The sequence below is a fragment of the Necator americanus genome, chromosome III (assembly GCF_031761385.1).
Source record: "Necator americanus strain Aroian chromosome III, whole genome shotgun sequence".
In the NCBI taxonomy this organism is placed as follows: Eukaryota; Metazoa; Nematoda; class Chromadorea; order Rhabditida; family Ancylostomatidae; genus Necator; species Necator americanus.
In genome coordinates, this window is record NC_087373.1 from 9,744,459 (window position 1) to 9,764,317 (window position 19,859).

At 40.0% G+C, this 19,859-nt stretch overlaps 1 protein-coding gene across 1 annotated transcript; it reads right to left on the reverse strand.

Annotated features, from left to right (window-relative positions):
* Positions 1 to 12,105: 12,105 nt before the first annotated feature.
* RB195_009114 (uncharacterized protein) lies at positions 12,106 to 12,881 on the reverse strand (the record flags this gene model as incomplete). Its single annotated transcript, XM_064195955.1, has 3 exons — positions 12,106 to 12,196; positions 12,510 to 12,569; positions 12,808 to 12,881. The coding sequence occupies 3 exons, from the start codon at positions 12,879 to 12,881 to the stop codon at positions 12,106 to 12,108; spliced, it is 225 nt and encodes a 74-aa protein (XP_064047100.1).
* Positions 12,882 to 19,859: the final 6,978 nt, after the last annotated feature.

The window sequence follows — 19,859 nt, forward strand, 5'->3', positions numbered from 1 at the left end:
TGTCAGGGTCGTTCTTGAAAAATTGCGTATGCTGATCCAGAAAAACATATTAAAGGCATCACCCCACGAATCTGAGGTGGTGCAGATTTCAGGTGGAGTATTCTTATAAGGGATAGCAGATTATGGAGATGGAGGTGATTCCGTCCACTTCTTTCTAATTGCCATAAAAAAAAACGGCCCGGAAGATGCGGCGCCGCACAAGACTGGCGCGCTCCAGTCGAACTCCTTGTAGAAAATAGTGCGCCAGAACGCCCGAAGCTGTATCTTCCAGCCGTTTTTTACGGCAATTAGGAAGAAATGGACGGAATTACCCCCTCCTTATGATCTACTATGCCGTGTACGAATACTCCACCTGAAAACCGCACCACCTCAGATTCCTTTAATGGTAGCTACCAGCTTACACAATATAATGTCGAACCATTATCTTCTCTGTCAGATGATGTTCACAAGTTTTCATGTTAGCACATCAGTCTATATTAACTGTCGGACTAAAACAAGTAATGCTTCGAGAAAAAAAATGTCCCTCTCAATGTAATCGGTACCGGTAAAATGTGAGTTTATTATCAAATTTTAATACTCTTCAAATGCACCAGTGAAATCTTCGACAAGAAAATTACAAGGTCAAAAAGGAGACAAAAAGAGACTCTGGAAGATCAAATTGTTATTGATCACTGAAGGCCGGCATGGCGTACAAAGCGTACCAGTCTGAAGCTCGGCGTTAGCCGGACGTTACGATTTATTTACTTGTTTGTTTGCTTGCACATACACACATGTAGGTGTGCCATATAGAAAACAGAAACAAGAAACAGCAGAGCCCACTAGAATTTCGCCAAAGTTGTATACAGAAAGGTTAGCTCTTCATAGCACATTGTGTAATGGGATGGCGAGTCATTTCCATGCTACAGAAGGTCCTCACGCAAGTTCTTTTTTCCAGACCGAGAATGTTACAAATAAACATTAACCAGGGTATGGATGACCAACATAAATCCATCAAGCCACGAGTCTGGGGTGCACAAGGCTGGGGCGCTCCAATCGAACTTGATGTAGAAAATAGCGCCCCGGAACGCTCGAAACCACATCTTCCGGGCCGTTTTTTACGGCAATCAGGATGAAATCGACGGATTCGCCCTCTCCCCATAATCTACGGCCCCATATAGGCATGACCCACGTGAAACCCGCACCACCCCATATTCGCGGGGCGATTGCCTTTAAAACATGGATAATTCTGAACTTCCTTAAGGAAATGAGGGATTCTAGCAGCAGATCAGTGCGTGATGGGACTGCGTGGAAGTGTGTTGCATTCGAGTGTTTTATTGGGACCATTAAAAGCAGAATTAAAAGTTATCAACATATTTCTTCCTCTAACCGTAGTGAGCTATTACTCCTCTTCAAAAAAAAACAGGCTTTAAAAGAAATTTGTCTCATTCATTCACCTTGATCACCTTGACTCCCGTTGATCTTCGAACTGGTCGAGCGGGCGCCAGTAATTTTTCCATTTGTCTCAATCGCGTGCCAGAGCAGCCCAGTGTTCCTCCTTTCGCGTTGGACACGAAGAGCATCATAATTTCCTTTGAAGGACTTCGTGAAGAAATCCGACCATCGGTTGGCGATCTTCTTGTAGTGCGCTTAATATCACGAGGAACCCAGTCACTCACGGCTCTGGTCCAACGGTTGTCGTTAAAGCGCATCACGTGTCCGGCTCACCTTGATTTACTTTCCTTGGCAAACGCAGTGGCGTCTCTAATCTTCGATCTCTGATGTAGGAGAGAACTCCGAATCCCGTCCCTCACTTGCGTGAAACGGGATACTCCTAGCATCACTCTTTCAACTGCTCGTTCAATGACGCTCACTGCGTTTTCTTCCTGCTTGCGAAATGCCCAGGTTTCCGAAGCATATGTCAAAGCAGGAAATACGGCTGTGTCGAAGAGGTGAGCACGGGGCCGGGTGTTCCTGACGTACCCATAGAAACCACCTACGATACAAACGCTCTACTGCAGAACAGCCCCCTCTGAGAACAAGAGGGAGTTCAGTCTGCATTTCCCGATGAAATCTACCCATATTGTACGAAGTTTCATAGAGAACAAAGCTGACAACTTCAGACAGTCAAAAAAGCACAATAAGACCCAGGGCAGTGCTGCAACACTGTGTAATCGACATCAGGACGTCAGCAAGTAGGATGAGAAACCTAATTAAAAGATTTCCAAAAGGACAGCATTAAAGGCAGCATACCACGAATCTGGAGCGGTACGGATTTCAGGTGGACTATCCGTATACGGGGTCGTAGATTACGGAGACCGGGGTGGTTCCGCTCATCTCTCCTTGAACACTGTAAGCAGCCGTCCCCTGAGTGCTGTTTTGTACGATTGCAGCGCGCCACTCTTGCACGCGTAGAACCCCTTACTGCCTATCGGGGCAATCCGAAATGATTTTCGACGAATCGCAGGGCGGAGGCGGCGCAAGGGGTGGAGGCGTTGCAGTAGATGGCGTCGTACAAAACAGCATTCTGAAGGCGGCTGTTTGGAGTGATGCAAGGAGAGATGGGCGGAACTACCCCCTTCTCCATAATCTACGACCCCGTATACGGATACTCCACCTGAAATCCGCACCACTTCAGATCCGTGGTATGCTGCCTTTAAAAAAACGAAAAATGAGTTATAACACCGTCAAAACCGCTCCCGCCCACGAAGATCGCGTTGAAATCTCTCCCCAGTTTAATACCATTATTACAGAGAGAAATCTGCATTCTGCAGCTGCGTTTTCCTATTTTCAAGAAAATTTGATGTTTTATCATTTAAGAAGGTATTACAGTGCAACATTAAAAGATGGATTATCGTGTCAGACTAATGTTATTGTAAGAAAATTGGGAAATTACTTTTCATTCCACCGATGGGAATGAAAGCTATTGTTATTAAAGCAAGGGACTAATTCTCAAAAAGGGTTCAACGAACTCAGGAAAAGCCCAGCTAAACTTCAAACTTAAAAAAATTAATTAATTTGGCCACTTAATGTTGTGACGTTGATAACTGCACTAGCCTTAGTTAAGTTTTACATCATTTACATTTCGTTCCAACGCCGATAGAATAAAAATTAAGTTTTTTTTTAGTTTTATCACTTAATCTTTCTGATCAAACTACGAAAATGAGTCAGGCAAGACTTTTAGCTCAGGAGTTTATAGAAAGGCTGAACTGATAATAGTTAACAATGCCTGATTTCAGCTTCAAGGTGCCACAGTAATTTCTCCCCTTGCTTGGAGTTCAGCTTTTATGGAGGAATCTGCTGAATGCCGAAAAAAAAACCCAGTTCGCTGGCCAATGTTATCACGTATTCTATCACCGTATAAACAACCTCATGTGAATCGCATTTTATACCAAATTCAATAAAAATGATCTCTCTGGCAAAAGTGGCATGAAGTCCGTTCTCGAAAAATCCGAGTAAGGGTTATCGATCTAGCGATTAAATCATGCTATTCACTATTACTCAATATTCAGGGAGGGAGTTCTCAGCTGGTTAAGCCTCAGGTGAGCAATCCTCCATTTTCTAGACAGGATACCTCTAAACTCAATTATACAAACATCAATTATATTGATCCTTAAAAGGAATTCAGGCGAAAACAAAACGAATTTGAGACCGAAATGTTTCTCGAGAGTTTGTGGTCAAGATCGCTAATGTTTTGATGTTGTAATGCAATGTTTCGCCGACTGAAGGTCGAATCATTTGAGTAGTGAAACCTAGCGAAAGCGAATACCAGAATATTGTAATCGACAGGGAATGGATGGATGGAAAAAAGCGAATATGGATTTTTCTGAAAAAAAAGCAACTTACTCAAAGGATGAATTTCTCGGAGAATTTCATTATGTCAGTGAAACTTTGATCATAGTTGGTTTTTTTTTCCTAGGAAGAATTGAAAATCAACGTGAACATCACTGGTCTCGGCTAAACTACAGACCAACTGAAGAATTGAGGCCTATGTCTGCTCGACTCGACACTTTTTCCAGTGCTCTGCTCGGCATTGGATACGTGAGCAGAGATCTAAGGAGTTGCTTTCTATTTTTCGCAGAGCATTTAAAAGATGTCCCCTTAAGTTTGACCGGTACACAAAACACTTAGCCGGGTCTTAACAGCTCCGATTTGAGACAACTTATCCCTCAACTAACGCCACCCAATAGAAATATACATACCGGAAATCAACTGTGGGTGAAGCGATCACATTGTGAGGAAAATCAACGATAGATGGACTAGAAGAACGTCAGAGTTGATCCCCAAGGGATGCTAAATGCCGTCATCGTGATGAGCTGAATTGTTCGCACGGATCGACTAGCTGAGAACTCGGCTCGATGTAGCTCCACGACCTTATCAACGTCATTTACGAAACTTACGAACATTTTAGCTGACGATCAAGCGTGAAAGAAAAGATGACGGCGCGCGCATGATTAGCGAGGAGAGGCTATCTAGGTATTCAAATAAGCATCTGACTAAGTTCGCTCTGAGGCAAATTTTCGCTCGTGCTTCCTCATATATGAAAATGTTTACAGATATATTCGGCTAAGAACGGAGAAGCGCCGAACTGGTTAATTGAAATACTATTCAATTATTTAATATTTGATTGGACGCTGTACTACTTTTTCGAGAAGAACCATGATTTTTTTTGGATTTTATTATGGCTAGCGTTTCGGCGTCGTCTCCTTCTTCAGAGCCCGGAAAATCAAAGACACGTTCGGAAGGGAGTGGGAGGGGGGGGGGGGGGGGCAATCTACCCCCTCAAACGCCTTGCCTTCCCACAAAATATGACTCAACAAATAAATTACTCAAAGACAACGACAGAGAAACAGAACACAATAGCGCTCCCCTTAATAGCAAGACCGCAATATTAGCGGACCACCGGCTGAAAGAGTTGCGCCGCTAACGGTAACTAATAACGATGCCTCTTGCACCGTAGGTAAACAAGCGCAAAGATCTCTGTATCGTATCAGGGTCTCGATATAGTCGTTAACTTAATTGAGCCTGTTAAAAAAATAATTTGGTGTTAAATAGTATTTGATTTAGTTGAATTATTATTTTTAAAAAACCACCATTTAAGTGTTTGAAAACGAGAATATCGAAACCTAGCAGATTTCGCACCAGTACCAAACTCTTACACGAAATGATGGAATACGCAGATACAGATATAGTCCGGTCAAAACGGCATGAAGCACAGTTCCACGGGCGGTCGGGCCGGAGCAACACGGTTTTTTGACCGCTCGCAAAGTGCCCGCGAACGGTTCGCTCGGCAGTTTGCCAAATTCTGCCAAGTGACGTCATCCGGCTAGATATTGGCCGCAAGTCTTTCATTCTTTTGCTTTTCTTTCCGATTTTTTTTTGTCCTTTATGCATCTTCTATCGTATTTTTGTCATGCTTACTTTGCTACTTGCTTTTGCTATAGAGATCTATATTGTTATGCATTATTTCAATATCACTAAGTTATTGTACATGTTGTTTTTGTTCGCGCCTTGTTTTTGAAAATTGGTTCAAAATTGTATTTATTTCTATGTTAATGTTCTTTTTTTTTTTGTTTCTTGCTCTCCCTCCCTTACAAACAAACAAAAAAAGAACAGTATCATGAAAATAAATAGGTGGACAGAAACAATACAATAACTTAAGAACGATAAAGATACAATGCAGATCTATATAACAAGCAAATAAAACAAAGACAACAAGAAATAAAAGATAAAGGAAACATGAAAGGCGAAAAAAACCGAAAGAAAAGCAAGAAGAATGAAGACAAACAAAAAATTACAGCTAATATCGATCCGGGTGACGTCATTTCGCAAAATTTGGCAAATTGCCAAGCAGACCGCTCGCAGACCGTCTGCGAGCGCTCGTGCATCTACACTGTGCACATTGTGCTTCATGTCCCTTTGAATCGACTATTTGCAAACGTTCGAAGACAATAAAATTGTCAAACGACCGATGAATATACAGTCTAATTAAAGGCACCACCCCACGAATCTGAGGTGCGCTCCAATCGAACTCCTTGTAGAAAATAGCGCGCCGGAACGCCCGAAGCCGTATCTTTTAGGCCGTTTTTTAAGCCAATTAGGAAGAAATGGACGGAAACACCTTAATCCCTCTCCTTAACCCACGATACCGTATACGAGCACTCCACCTGAAATCCGTACCACCTCAGATTCATGGGGTGATGCCTTTAAAAGAGGTTTATGGGAAAATGTAATTGGTAGCGGGGGGAGGCACTTAGTGGGGCCCCTATTTCTGGGGTCTCTATCCTACTTCTTTCCATTAATGAGTTTAGCTTACATGTCATATATTTTCTAAGAGTACTGCTTAGATCTTAGGGGCCCAATTCATTTAGTTATTTACTTCCAGAAGCAACGGCGCCACTGAGTTAAGGTGTCTGTCATTGATTTTTGAAATTTTCAGCCTTAGCTACTGGGAAATGCTTCTCAACATAATTGTACCTCATTTCATTTCGATATATCAAAAATCTCACCTAATCATTTAGTGCTTTGCGAAATTCATTCATCTCTTTCATGACCACCAGTTGTTCTCATTTTTCTCTCAGTTCCACTAATGTAGTCTATATTTCCTCCTAGTTTCGAGTTACACACCTTTTTCTAAAAAGCTGTTCCGCCACTGCCATTAATCGTTTAGAACCTTTTTCATAGCGGAACAGGTTCAGGATCGATCCCCGATGACGTGACTGTTTTAATAATTGCTTCAGCCTTGCTTGTCATATTGAATAGAAAAGGAGATGATGACTAGCACTTCTATCAACTTTTTCTGGAACTCCTTCTTGAGAGGTGCTGAAGTGATGGGATCACGAAAGGTAAAAAGTGAACTAGAAATAAATTTCTTGAAGCCTTGGACATAGCAGTATGAGAAAAGAGTAAGGAACCTGTTGAATTTAAATCGTCAATGAATAATTAATAGAATAGAACAGATTATGATAGTAAGGAAATCATTTAACAGTAAGAAAGAGTTCATAGTTTTTCTCCAAACGTCGCAACTGCTATTTCACGCGTTTCACGCGTGGTGCTTCAAAACCACGAGAACGGTTCCAAGGATGAAAATTAGCATAAGGGGAAGAATAGTATTCGTAAACGTTTCCAATCCCTTTGAAATAGAGAAGAAAAAAAATTGATTGACCAGTGAAGAAGTGAGGAAGGGAAATGAGGAAACTCATGAGTTGAAGAACACAAAAGGTATAGAAAAATTTAGAAAAATACAAAGATTTGGGTGTTTCCGGGCGTAAGCAAAAAGGGAGTTACGGCGAAGGAAGGCCCTAAAAACTGCTCTAATCGCTAGTCGATAAGAGCGCAAAAAACCGAGTTTCTAACTGTCGAATGCGGATTGCAGAGGAGCCATCGTCCAGGACGATCCCGCAATTATTTTTTATTTCCTCCAAAATACTACTTCATATGACTTAGCTATTCATTTCCATTAACTCTGTCTGAAGAGTTTGGCAAATTTAAAAACTTGTATTCCTAGCTGAATGACAGTCAGGGACGATTTTTGTGCTCTGAGGACAAATTCTGCTCCGTAATTGATTAGCGATTTGAGCATTTTTGTAGTACTCGCCACAATTTTTCGTACACAAACGTGCGTGGACGCATAATTACATATAAACAAGGAAAAAAAAGATGGATCTTTCTATCTTAGATGACAACAATCTAACCTTTAAGATAGGAAAACATAATGTGAAGACAATTAGATTCCGTCACACAGTCGACGCAAAACGGGCTGGAACGGGATGATGCGTGGTGTGCTCGGTGTGGAGGCGGTCGCTACCCCTAAGTACCTTCATAGAGCACGACAATCTCCTTAGAAGTTCTTTTTTTTGTTTTTAGTAGTTTTTCATTCTTTTATCGTATAATATTGCATGGCTAGGATTATATACGTCTTACCAACATCCTTTTCCGCAAACATTGCGGTTTGTTTTGTTTCTATGTCACTTCTTCAAGTTTAAGTTGGAGAGATTGAATTTCTTCCCAAATTTTTCGTAATTAACTACTGTAAAGTCATTTCTTGAGGAAAAATGTAAACGAGGAGGAGGGTGCGCACTCAGGTGCGCCCGTAATTCTGGACGCTCTTTCTTACTTTTTTCTCTTAGTAACTTTAGCTTACATGTCATAGATCCTGTAAGACCTTAGGGCCCCGATTGATTTAGTTACTTACTTCGAGAAATACATAAGGGCTGTGCTGACTGTCTCCCCCCTACATACATTTCACCCATTTCTTGTTGTTGAGGAAGATTAGAATCACTCGTGAATCGTAGAGAAATCCTTCTCACCTACTTTAGTATTTTGTAGTTTAGTAAGTTTAGTCAGAGCAGTTTAGTTGTCAGTGCTTGTGACAGAGAAAAAAATTCTCGTAGGAAATCACCCTCCCTCCCTCCCTCCCTCCCTCTCTCTACCCAAAAGAAAGATCCTCCATTGTAAAAACCAAAAACTAAGAACCGTCCTAAGGGGAATCACAAACCTGGCAATGTGAAAGAAAAAAATTCTCGTAGGACGATGCAGTCCTATTTATGCAATACTATGCAGAGAGAAATACTAAAACTTGTAGGAATTAGATTTCTGCCTCATTGTTTCCCGTTATTACGTAGAATTAATGTTCTTTTTAGTCGCATTTCAGTTTCTTCAACAATTACGACTACAAAAACGCTACTAATGTACAGTTATGCGGACAAGTGGAGCATAGATCCAATCCTCGTACGTATAAACCAAAAACTAAGAACCGTCCTAAGGAAAATGACGTGAAAGGAAAAAAACTCTCGTAGGATGATGCAGTCCTATTCATATTCTATTCATGCAATACCATGCAGTAAAAATACTAAAAAAAAACCAAAAATGAGGGAAAACGAGCTTCGAGGAGCTTGTCGCGCTCTCTGGGGAAGGGGCCAGCGTTCGCCTTCGCAGAGACACGAATGTGTCCCCTCATTATTAAGCCTTCTGTACATATTTTGAATGAGTACAAATAGAAGAAGAAGTAGAAGAAGAAAAAGAAAGAAAAGAAGGATTTTCAGAGGGAAAAAGGACCAACTGAGACTTTTTGATAGAATCGAAATAATTACGAAGGGAAAACAATTATGATCAGAAGGATTTCAGTGGAAAAACACAACAAAGAACTAGAGTATGAAGAGTATGAAAAAAAATCAAGCCAAAAACAAATCTTCTTATATTCGTAGGAAATCTATTATAAACCACTATTATGAATGAGGAAGAACGAGCGATAAAGAGCAAAACAATTTTAAAGCAATAAAGCTAATTTCTAAACTAAAGCCAGCAAAAATCTGAGTAGTCCGATGAATTTAAGGAACTATTGCTCAGATTTCAGAGAAATCATCTCAAGGATCCAGAGCGTCTTGGTATAAAAAACTGGTGATCTGATTATAGAATGGTTGTGTTTAAGAAGGTTTAAATTTTTCAAAGTTAGTTTCAAGTTTTTCAAAATCGATTTTAAGCCACAAATCCACAAATTTTGCTTAGCTACTCTCATCCACACAAGCTAAGTATTTATAGGCCACAGAAATGATCAACCGAGTGATTGGTTATAGGTCATTAAAGTCACATGAAGTCTTTTAAGGACCTGAAACCACATCAGTTCCCTGGTATCATAGATCAAATGTGAATGTTTCAAGGAAGGGAGTCGAAGAGGGATTACTGTAGTGATGTTGATCCTCGTCCAGAAATCATGAAGACGTAGACAAAGTTTTCTGGTGCTGATCAGTGAAAATCACCCACACAATCGATGAGGAATAACGACGTGGTTTCCATTCTTTTGGAAGTTGACTTTTTCTTCAGTCACGTCCGAAATGGTCACAATTACAATGAAACCTCGAAAAAACAGCCACAAAAAAGTCTTCCGAATATTTATGGGAACGTAATTTTGTGAAAGGAGTAATGACTTGCCTATATATTCTGGATATCCTCGAATTCCTCGAAAATTTGCAAATTACGACCACAGATTGCTCAACGGCTGCGTGATTTCTGGTATTTGTGAAGTTTCTGAATACAAATTTCAGTATATCACATATTCAAAGTCTATTTTAACGATAATAATCACGTTTGAAAAAAAAATCAGTGAAAAACACACAACACTACGCTTCTTTGACGGAGGAAGTTAAGAAAAATGCAGTAGTTCTGCGGTTGATCCGCAAAGTAGTTGTTCGACAGTTTGACGGTTTCACGGGACCATTCAGATTCCCCCAAAGATTTAAAGAAGATTCAAAAGGACATGAATATGGAAATCTTTAGGTAATCAACACAGAATGATTTATTTGGGAGGGAGATAAGAGTGGAGAAAAAAATTCAAAAAGGAGATAAAAAGATATTCTCTATTAGAAAGAAAATATCAATAGATGAATATATAGAATAAACTGATAAATATTATTTATAATAATAGGTAGATACAAAAATATGTAAATAAACACATAAAAATATTTTTAAAAAAACTAAAGAACCAATGCAACTCGAAGGATGTTCGTAGAAAAACAGACGATGACCCTTTGTATTAAGTGAATAAGCAATACTGTTTTTTTTTTTTAAATGCTTACTACTGTACATATACAGTAAACCCTTCAATTACGTCGGAGATCCGTTCGTACGAAGCGGCGTTACTTGATCTTCATCATAAGATGGCGCCTACTTACGTACATAAGCACATGCAACATATTCCGCTAAAAAAATGTAAAAAGGCAATAATATCTGAGGTTGAAGGCATCACCCCATGAATCTAGGGTGGTACGGATTTCCGGTGTTCTCTATTAGAATTTGTATACGGGATCGTAGATTATGGAGAGAAGAGTGCTTCTGTCCATTTCTTCCTAATTGTCATACAAAACGGCCCGGAAGATTCGCGGCTTCGGGCGTTCAGACGCGCTACTTTCTTCAAGTTCGATTGGAGCGCGCCAGCCGTGTGCACGCGCCGCATCATCATCTCGGGCCGTTTTTAGGAAGAAATGGACGGAATAACACACCTCTCCATAATCTACTACCCCGTATGCAAGTACTCCATCTAAAATCTGTATTACCTCAGATTCGTGGGGCGATGCCTTTAATAAATTCATTACAGATACCGATGTAGCCATGAAACCGCGTAAATTGGGTTTGACGTAGCCCACGGACTCTCTGAGCACAACATGACATAACGACGGTCCTGTGAGGAGAGCTCGAGTGTTTAGTTATAGCAACAGCTGGGTCTGGCTGCAAGAGCACGGTCGATGGTTCGAAACCGCCTCAGAGCCAATCAAGTCTTTCATTCCTCTGATATCGACATATTGGTACCAGACTTGTATACAAAAACGCTGACTTGATACTTTTTCTAGCTTTCGAAAGTCATTTTAGGGCTGAACACGAGTTCATGAATCAACCCCAAACGATTCCGGATTGAAGACGAGCGCGTAGGCCCGTCCCAATAGCATCAACGGTCAACGTTGTGCACTTTATCTTCTTTTTAGCTATAAGAAAAAATACGGTTGAAACGCGGCACCGAAACCAAAAATTAACGGTACCGAAACTAAAAGAAGGTTCTTTAACAACAGAATTATAGAACTGGTAGGGAGAACATTTGAGGAGACAATTACTTAAAACAGATGGTTACAAACTATTCTGACCAAAAAAAAATGAACTATACACTCACGGTTTGGCGCTGATTTGGCGATGCGATAATAAATTAACCATCTTTTGTAAGAAAAAAAATCCTTGGAAAAACGTTCCACGATAAAACGCTATCTTTACCAAAACAAGTTTGATTCATTTAAAATTCTTTCATGAATAAGGGAATAACATTGTAGCGGAAACTATTCAACAACTGTACACCAGTTATTTGGCCAAAACCGTTTATACGAATCGGGAAAATTGTCGCTGAGATTTTTTTTCTCGAAAATGTTCAAATATATCCCAGTCAATGAAATCCATAAACTTCTGGTTGGTGGTTTTTGGAGAATCGCAGCCCCTCACACATATCGAAGGATAAAAGGAGTGCTACGTAGGAGCGTGGGAGTACAGTATGACAAATAACACAGAGATACACTTCGCCGTGAATGTGTTCAGCCGAGTGAGCGCGACGCGACTGCGCGAGCGCTTCTCCACCTTAGCACACACTTTTAGCTATCTTTGTATTGTTTCAATTGAAGGTGCGTCGCACGCATCCAATTCAATCCATTCGGCTATGAATTGTTGCCATATCGATACAATCATCCTGGAAAAGCGCCGATGCAATCAAAATTGAAAATATTTGACAGTAAATATCCATAATTTCGGGTCAACACGTAAATAATGTGCTACTTTTGCTTCGCCCATTTTTAGAAATCAATGTTCAATGTGAGCAAAATCTCTCCTAATCTCCTCGCTTTCTTTTTTCTTTCTTTCTTTTTCATTTTCTAGAAATTTCTCTTATCCATTCGATAGACTTTCATTGTAATTCTTTCTGAGTTCATTTCCAAACAACAAAAAAGTACTGTACTTTGAAGAATAATCATACAAAATTCTTAGAGTTCTTATTAATGAATCACCTTTCGATTTCCTCTTGTAGGGCATTATCGACATACGAATTATTATATTCTGTCTCGCCTCTGGATAGTTAACATTTTTACGACGTAACCCACTAATGCAAAGCATGTCACCGAAGCGCGGCTTCGCTGCCTTTCTTCAGACGCAGTCCCCTATAGTGATGGTTCGGAAATTAATCTTATATAGTCGACGTCCTCATCCTCAATGACTAACGAATACGGTAGAATCGTCTACCTACTGGTACACGCCATACGCTGAGCAATGTCTCCGTCTTATGGCAGGACCCAAATTTCAACCCACCCAATAGCGATTCGATCATCTTGACCACGACGAACGCGAAGCGATTCGCCAGGAATTAACTCATCTAGGAACATCTTCAAAGCGTCTACGAAAAAAATCGCCGAACCACATAATGAATGGACAATCCTTTAGAACCTATGGTGCCATCGAGAAATCAAATTATTTGTTGCTGGCATTTATGCAACTGAGACATATTTTTCGTTTTGGAATTTCTGAATAAAACAGAATAGGTGAAATAATAATTCTTTGCTAACATCACAGTGTAACATCCTGCTCGGCACGACTTTTTCAGCTGGCACCACTTTCCCAGGGGGCGCGCGGGAAATCTCGCCAATGGCAAAGTATTACGCTAGCTTTCCCGCGCCAGCCGCCGTATATAAGGGCTGGCTCCTAGCATTCGGAGTCAAGTTCCTTTTCTTTTCTTGTGGTTTACGTCTCTAGTGGATTGTCGTATTCGAGCGTTCACCACTTATAACCACATATACCAGTGCTGGCTGTAACGGGGTTCGAACCGCATATCACTTACCAAATGTAGCCGAGGGCCATTTACCAACCATCTTGACGTGGCCTAATCAGTACCATGTGGCCTTTCGTTTTATGTATAGTGTCGTTGTTGCTTTGTGTTGGTGATGAGGAAGATAACCCGAGCCCCTCGAATGGGAAATCGGGACAGGGAGACGGGACCCTGTCCACGAGCCTGCAGAGTACGCACGGGCTACATCGCAGTGCGGTGGCTTCCAGAAATACACAATGACCAATACCTAGCACTTTTTTTTATCGGTCCCTTGCGATTGATTCAATCTATAAACATTGATTATCATCTCCATCCCTCGATTGACAAAGGACAATAGATCTGCAAACGATACGAGATAATATAGATCGGTTCGGATAGCTGTTTAAGAGTCACAGCTGACTCTCAATTATTTCAAGTCTCTAACACTTTCATGAAAATATTCGTTTTTGAGACCTAAAAACAAAAGGACCTAAAAAAGCACAGTCTCCGGCGACGAAAATATCAAAAAAGAAGGAAGAAAGGACTTGAAAATATTTCAGGGAGGTGTTGTCATCAATGATGATGTTGCGTTTTCGGAAGAAATACCTCAGAATAGTTTGATTGAGCAATCGTGCAACTGATTTTCTTCCAAAACAGGTTCCGTCTGATAAAACAGTTTCTTCAATGTATTTTCTTCGAACCCTCTTGAGCATAACGAGTGGAGAGGACTGCCTGTCTCACCGTGCGCATAACGGAGAATGAGTGTGTACAATCATAGTAAGCAGCTGCAAGAAAATATTGCTTCGATTCTCACTGGAAAGATGGGAGTCATCGAATAATGTTATTTTCATTTATAATATTTATAAAAATACATAGTAAATGAATATGCTGGATATGAATATATGGGAAAATTAGTAGTTCTGCCCTTCATATGTGTAATGATACTACTGAAGTTCAGCCAACATACGTAGGATTAGCATGCAGTTGCTAGAATTTCTTGTTGGAAATCTGATCACTCAGAATGAAACTCTGCCGTTAGCGAACGACCAGGTAGTGAGTTTTACGGCACGAATTTAATGTGTTCATTTAAGCCATCAAAATCTGCTAACATTTCAGTTGAGGTTTGATTGTCAAGACAACATTTAACTGTACATAGCGCAGTTTCTAACTCATCTATTGGTTTAGGAGAAGATATTTGAGAAACGGACAAGAACCTTTTCGAATAACATTCTTTTTTTTGGTAAGAAATGTGCAGAGAGAAGAAACGTTCAAGCTTTCTCAGAAATCCGCAGAAGCTAAAGAGTACTATCCTTACGTTTAAAGGCATCACCCCACGGATCTTAGTTGGTACGGATTTCAAATGGAGTATTCTTACACGGGATAGTAGATTATGGAGAGGAGGGTGATTTCGTTCATTTCTTCCTAATTGCCGTAAAAAACGGTCCGAAGATGCGGCGCGTGCACAAGGCTGGCGCGCTCCAACCGAACTTCTTGGAGAAAATAGCCCGCCAGACCGCTCGAAGCCATATCGTCCGGGCCGTTTTTTACGGCAATTAGGAAGAAATGGACGGAATCACCCTTCTCTCCATAATCTACTATCCCGTATGCAAATACTCCACCTGAAATCCGAACCACTTCAGATTCGTGGGGTGATTGCTTTAAGTTTGCCACACAAAGTTGTACAAAATTCATTACGATTGGAGCGATTGGAGTGTGTGGAAATCAGAGCGCTTATGCTATTTGTTCTAGCCATTTTCGCAGACCGCAATTAAAAACAATACTTTCAAAGTCGACGTCGCAAAGGTACAAGATTAATAGATAGTTTTTAGGAAAGAAGTTGCAAACTGGAACCGAAATATGAACCAGTGTTGAATAGTTGAAGTTACGGATCGATGAAGGAATTGCACGACGTCTAGACAGAAAAAAAAAGTTTACAAAGAAAAACAAAATAATAAAAATAGTAGCAGAAGAAGAAATAATAGAATAATAAAAATAAACAGAATACGAAAATTTTTAATAAAAGTTATAGATTCATGAAACAGAGTAGAATCACTGTGTACTAAAACAGCTTTTGAATTGATTAAAATTTAAATCAATTAAAAACTACGTTTCAACATGCCAAGATTCAAAAACAGTCGAACATGGGCTATTTATACAGTTATTTATACTTATAGAATCTATTTTTTGTTAAATAATTGAACAATTCCTAGGAACATTGCAGGATATGTTAGTTATCACTGAGATTTCTTGTTCTCATTCGAAGTATGAGTAGAACATTCGATTAGTACAATCACATATTCAAGTGATGGATATTCGAAGTTACTAGAAAACTACTTGAACCATTTGAGAGTGTTATAATTGCACACGAACACCAAAGTCAGAAGAAAAAAGATTTTTCAAATATGCTCGTCATTTCACGTGACATAATTGTGAAGAGAACTATAAACGAGGGATTTTTCTTGCAACAGCGGACTTTTCAAGTTTAATCTATTGACCAAAGCACGAACGTGATCCAGCCACTGCTTCATTCACTTCTTTCAAAGAAATAAAGACAAAGACAGGGGTTTTTTGTTAAATGCTTGTACAATTCCGCATCTACGGAGCATTTTTTTACGGCAATTATCACCGTCCTCCATATAACCGGATTTCAGATGGAGTATTCTTATACGGGATAGTATATAGATTTTACGGCAGGGTTTAAAGACATGCATTCCTTTAAGAGTAAATGAAGTAAATCTGAAGAGAACCAAAATAAGGTCCCAATTGAATCACCAAGGAGTACATGTCTTGCAATGGAAAGATAAACGAGATTTTCTCATGATTCCCATTTTCCATAGGTTGAAACAGAAGAGTTGAAGTGGTTAATAAAGGTGTAAAGAACGAAACTATGAAAATATTTCAAAAGCAGCATATCATGGAACTGACCTAGAGTGGAAACCTGCTGGAAAACATGGAGTTTGAGGTATAGATCATGAATATGAGCACGGTACCAGTCAGTTTTCCATAATCGCCCCACAAAACGGCAGGGGAACTGTACTGTAGTTCCTGCAGGGTTCCTTAGGACGCGCCACCCGTCTACGCGCCCGGCTTCCCCAATGGGTTGTTTATCCGTCAGTCTTGAATAAGCTGCTGAAGAAATCCCATTGATTTTCGACCGCTCGCTCTTGGATGCAGCGCGTACAGAACGGTGGTTCGTCTTCACGTAACTCATAGGAACAAACGCGGTTCCCACGCCGTGCTTCAGGATGATTAGGTGGAATTGAGTGTAATCTACACCTCGAACTCTAGTGGTTTGGAAAGAGATGATAGATTCATCGGAGAACAATGAGAAAACAACAATTGAATGAAAATCCTTTCAGTACGAAGGAAAGCGTTTTTATTAAATCATTGCCCTTTCCGGAAATTAAGAGAAGGAAAGCGTAGGTTGCTATCTCATCCCTCCTACAGTGCATAAGAAGTTCATAAAACGGAAGAAAACAGAAAATCTCACGTAGAGCAAAAGATAACATTTGCAGCGTGAGGTTTTTGGGGCTAATGAGGTTTAGGTCTAAGGATAAAAAGGATAAAGTGTACGGCGTTGAAGGCATCACCCCACGAAACTGAGGTGGTAGGGATTTCAGGTGGAGTATTCGTACACAGGATTGTAGATTATATAAAGAAGGGTGATTCCGTACATGTTTTCTTAATTGTCGTAAAAAAACGGTCCAGAAGATACGACGTCGAGCGCTCCGGCGCGCTACTTTCCACAACGAGTTCGACTGGAGCGCGCCAGTCGTGTGCACGTGCCGCATTTCCCGGGCCGTTTTTTTTACTCCAATTAAAAAGAAATGGACGGAGTCACTCCCCTTTCCATAATCTACCATCCCGTATACGAATACCCCACCTGAAATCCGTACCAGCCCAGATTCGTGATGTGATGCCTTTAGTCATTCCGCTTGGGATGTGCCACCGCCTTCACTGTAGAAACGCTTGAGGTTTGCGAATGCGTAACAATTTAGGATACAGCCGATGTGTCTAGTCAGTGTTTTTATCACAGTGTTGTCACAGCGGGTGCTTTAACCGACTACGCTACACCCGCCCAAGGATGCGGAATAGTTATTGGTTAGTTACGATAATAGTAAAAAAAATTGTTGTGGGACCTTCTTTTTGAACGAGTTGAGATTCTAGTTCGTTCATAGTTCGTAGTTGAGCTCAAAGATCCTGCTAATGAGGACAATGAATCCGCATTCACACTATGCTACCACATTTAGTAAAGGAATTATCAACATCTCAGGCAAAAAGAAACGAAAAATTTTTTGTGAGTCATCGCTGGGTGACGTTCAACGTTTATTCTGCAGTAGTCTTTCCTTTCATGTTCCCTTCAAAAAGTTTACGATGTTTGCAGACGATAAAAGTACAAGCTGCAAAGTGAACGCTAAGAAATGAGATTACAATCAGAAGGACCTACGAATGACTTTACACAAAAAATGTTTTTTTACACAAAATTACTTCAAAAATGCAACAGTGACAAGAGCAAAGTAGGTGGTTAAGCGCATTTGCTGAGAAGATAATGATCAGAAATGTGCACTTTTGTGGACACCAGTCTCTACTTTAAATTTATTACACTGTCTGGATGCTTTAAAAGGAGTTTCAGACGGATTTCTGACGGGCTACATAGCATGTTTAGAGTTACGTACGCTCGTATAATCGGCTGAAAAGGAGCTGAAGCTCGGTGCACTGACGTAAGCGGCTGCTCTCAAAGCGGCGCGCTGGAGCGAGAGGTTGGGACCGAAATGGGACTGTACCTAACTCCACTCATCACTGTAATCCAACCAAGGCTATGGGAGCTCCTAACAAAACGATGGTGCGATGAAGCGGGCTTCAAGTCGTTCTGACCCCCACCATACGTATGCAACTGTGAAGATCCGATGCGTGGATTCACTACGAGAGCTGCTCCTACTTCTAGAGTCAAATCGAATGTTGGAGCCATTTTTATGGAAAATACGGAATGTGTATTGAACGTGGTTCTTGTGTGAAAAAGAACTAAATCCTCTGCTTTTTTCGATAGGCGGAGTTTAACGAATTAACCTTAGAACTAAAAAAAAATTAAATCATAAGCATAAGCATAAAAAACCAAAAACATTCTTCTGTAGGGTAAGACATCCCCTTCGAACAACATGAAACTGATGCCTACATGAAACTAGACATTTTTTTTGTGCTACTGTGAATTTATAAAAAAAATTAATTAAACTGAAATTAAAAATAAAAGTGAAGTTAAAAACTAGATTAAAATCGAAGAGTAAGGTAAAATCAAAAATTAAACTGAGGCAGGTGTGGTGCAGTCAGTTAGAGGAATAGACCAGGAGGGAAGTGACTTTGATTTAAGAATCAAACTAAAGTTAAAAATCGTTTTAACTAAATTAAAAATAATTTTAGCTATGAAAACGCGCTAACCTAATATTTAATAACATCTCATATATAGTTGGTGCAAATTATGTTTTTCTGACCGAATGAGCGCAAAGCGCATTTGATTCGAATAGGGTAGGAGGGAAACAGAGTGTAAACAGAATAGAAGTGTGTTGCGGCTGACGCGTTGCGTCCACCTGAGCGAACACATTCGTCGACGATCGTAGCACCTACGCCAATGTCGTCCGAGTTAATATATACATGAGAGAGGCAAGGGAAGAGATTTAACGGAGGAGGAAGTACGTGGTTCTTTCCGCTTACTCCTATTTCCTTTTCCTGACAGGTTTCCTTTTTTCACGAAAAAGTTGTAGGGCACAGACGTGGAAATCTTTAGCTACTGATATTTCTTCGTCATCGGGTGCACTGTAATTATACCTAGTTGCTTTACGGTGCTTTTAAAGAAGATGCACCTGAAAAGTGGGAACAGCTTAGACCTGTAATTGTGGCTAAAGTCCCATGCAAGTTCTTAATTGTAATTCTGTGTCAGAGAGGAAAGAGCTTTCGCCTGTTTCTCCTATTTATTTATTTATTTTTAGATTTCTTTCCATTTATTAATTAATTTATTTATTAAATTTCTTTGTTTTTTTTCTTTGTTTATTTACTTATTTTTAGTATTTTCACTTTCTATTTTTTTGTTTCCACTCCATTACTCCTATGCCCCACTTTTAACTAACTAATTTTGACTTGGATTGTCAACTTTTCAGAAAGAAAAAGATCAATCAGTTCCTCAACCCTTGTGTATACTCCGTGTAAGAGTTGTATTTTATGTGGTCAATGTGTTATCCAAGAACTCTGGGAAAGAAAAACAGCGAAAATTTTGATGCGAACGGTAACTTCTTATTACCTTATGAAGTTTACAAAGTGAAAAAAAGGATGAGGAAGAAAGAAATTCCTGTTCTCGACGATTAGCAGAAATTTGAAGAATTTTATGTAAAATTTGAAGAATTTTATGTAAAGTGGAAGAGATCATCAAAATAAACTAAAACACTACTTTTTTTCCTAGCGAAAATGTATTGGAAACAAGGAGAAGATTCTGAAATACGTAAACGTTTAGTGCTTTTAGTGCAGTGACTGTCGTAGACTCTCGTTAAAATCATAGAAATGCTTAACACCT